Source organism: Crocuta crocuta, unplaced genomic scaffold (assembly GCF_008692635.1).
Source record: "Crocuta crocuta isolate KB4526 unplaced genomic scaffold, BGI_CrCroc_1.0 scaffold2677, whole genome shotgun sequence".
Lineage (NCBI taxonomy): Eukaryota > Metazoa > Chordata > Mammalia > Carnivora > Hyaenidae > Crocuta > Crocuta crocuta.
This window is the reverse complement of record NW_027532919.1, coordinates 38775-40273: the sequence shown is the minus strand read 5'-3', so window position 1 is coordinate 40273 and position 1499 is coordinate 38775. Positions and strand designations below refer to the sequence as shown.

The window sequence follows — 1499 nt, the reverse complement described above, 5'->3', positions numbered from 1 at the left end:
CGCCGGGTTCTAGCAGGTGTTGGGGTGTTACCTTAAGGAGCTGTCTGTGACCTGGCTCTCTGCTGTCCCCATTGCTCCTCAGATGAGGTCATTGGGCAGGTGCTGAGCACACTCAAATCTGAAGATGTCCCGTACACCGCAGCCCTCACGGCGGTCCGCCCTTCCCGGGTACGTAGTGCGCCTTTCCGCAGGGGCCCCAGGAGGTGTGGGCAGAGGCACGTGCTGAGTGGGCCTGGCTGTGCGGCTCCTAGCGGAGTGCCCTGGGGGGACAGGGATGAACCAGAAAGTCATGCTTCCCCTTTCCAGGCTGCAGGTCTCTGTCTTGCCCAGTGGGCCTTATGGGCTGGCATATTTGGACAGTATGCCCAAGTGTCCCTAATTTGGAGGGACTCGGCAGATCACAGGGGCTTAGGGGTCAGCCGGGAAAAGCTTCCTGAAGGAAGGACCTCTGAGTATGACCAGGGGAGCTGCAGATGCTGGCGAGGGTGCGCAGCGGCAACTGCGAGGCAGGCCCCTTGATTCTTGGCCGTGCTCTCAGCTCCGCTGAGAGACTGGTGGCTTGTTTGTGCAGGTGGCCCGTGATGTAGCCATGGTGGCTGGGGGACTGGGTCGCCAGCTGCTGCAAAAACAGACAGCGTCAGCTGTGGTCCATCCCCCTGTGAGTTACAACGACACTGCCCCGCGGATCCTGTTCTGGGCCCAAAACTTCTCAGTGGCATACATGGAGCACTGGGAGGACCTGACCTCCCTCACCTTTGGGGTCCAGGATCTCAACCTAACTGGCTCCTTCTGGAATGACTCCTTTGCCAGGTAAGGGCAGAGTTCCTGTCCCTGCAGGTGTGTGTGTGTTGGGGTGGGTTCGCTGTGGGAAGCAGGTGAGATCACGGGGTGGGGCCTGCTCAGAGTTGCGCCTCTTCCATGTCTTCTAGTCCTTGCCCGGATCCTTGGTCGTTAACACTTACCAGTCACTGGGGAAGCTGATACTTGCCCACAGGCCCCTCTGCCGTGAACAGCCTCAAGGTGACTGCCCAAGGGCAGATACGAGGCCTGAGTTAGTTCGAGGGCTTCGGTACCCTCGCCACATGGCCGGAGAGACCACCTTTATCCCCAGAGCCCAATCTGGACATCTCAGCAACCTCGAGGGGGACCTGAAAGAGGGGCAGTGGGCTCAGGGGAGCCAGATGAAGATGCTTTTAGCTGGAGGTCGGGGACCTGGGTGCTGGCTTCTGACCTAGGTATGATGGGGCTCAGTTTCCCCGTTTGTCAGGTTGGGCCACTGCCTACAGGTGGCTGTGAGTACCCGGGGCAGCGCAGGTAGACTGGACTTGAGAACTCGCTCTACTGCCAGAGCCCAAAAACTCCCCTCTTACTCTGGCCCTGCAGGCTGTCGCTGACCTATGAACAACTCTTTGGTACCATGGTGACGTTCAGGTGAGTCCGAGGGGCGGTTGATGCGGGGGCAGGCCCGTGTTGCCCCGGCCCTCCCGGCTGCCTGGCGG

At 60.3% G+C, this 1499-nt stretch overlaps 1 protein-coding gene across 1 annotated transcript in view; it reads left to right on the top strand.

Moving 5' to 3' along the window:
• Positions 1-1499, top strand: part of ATP6AP1 (ATPase H+ transporting accessory protein 1) — a 7782-nt gene that overhangs the window by 3954 nt on the left and 2329 nt on the right. The window contains 3 exon segments of the mRNA XM_077745752.1: positions 83-168; positions 572-810; positions 1384-1446. Coding sequence (XP_077601878.1) covers positions 83-168; positions 572-810; positions 1384-1446 — 388 coding nt within the window.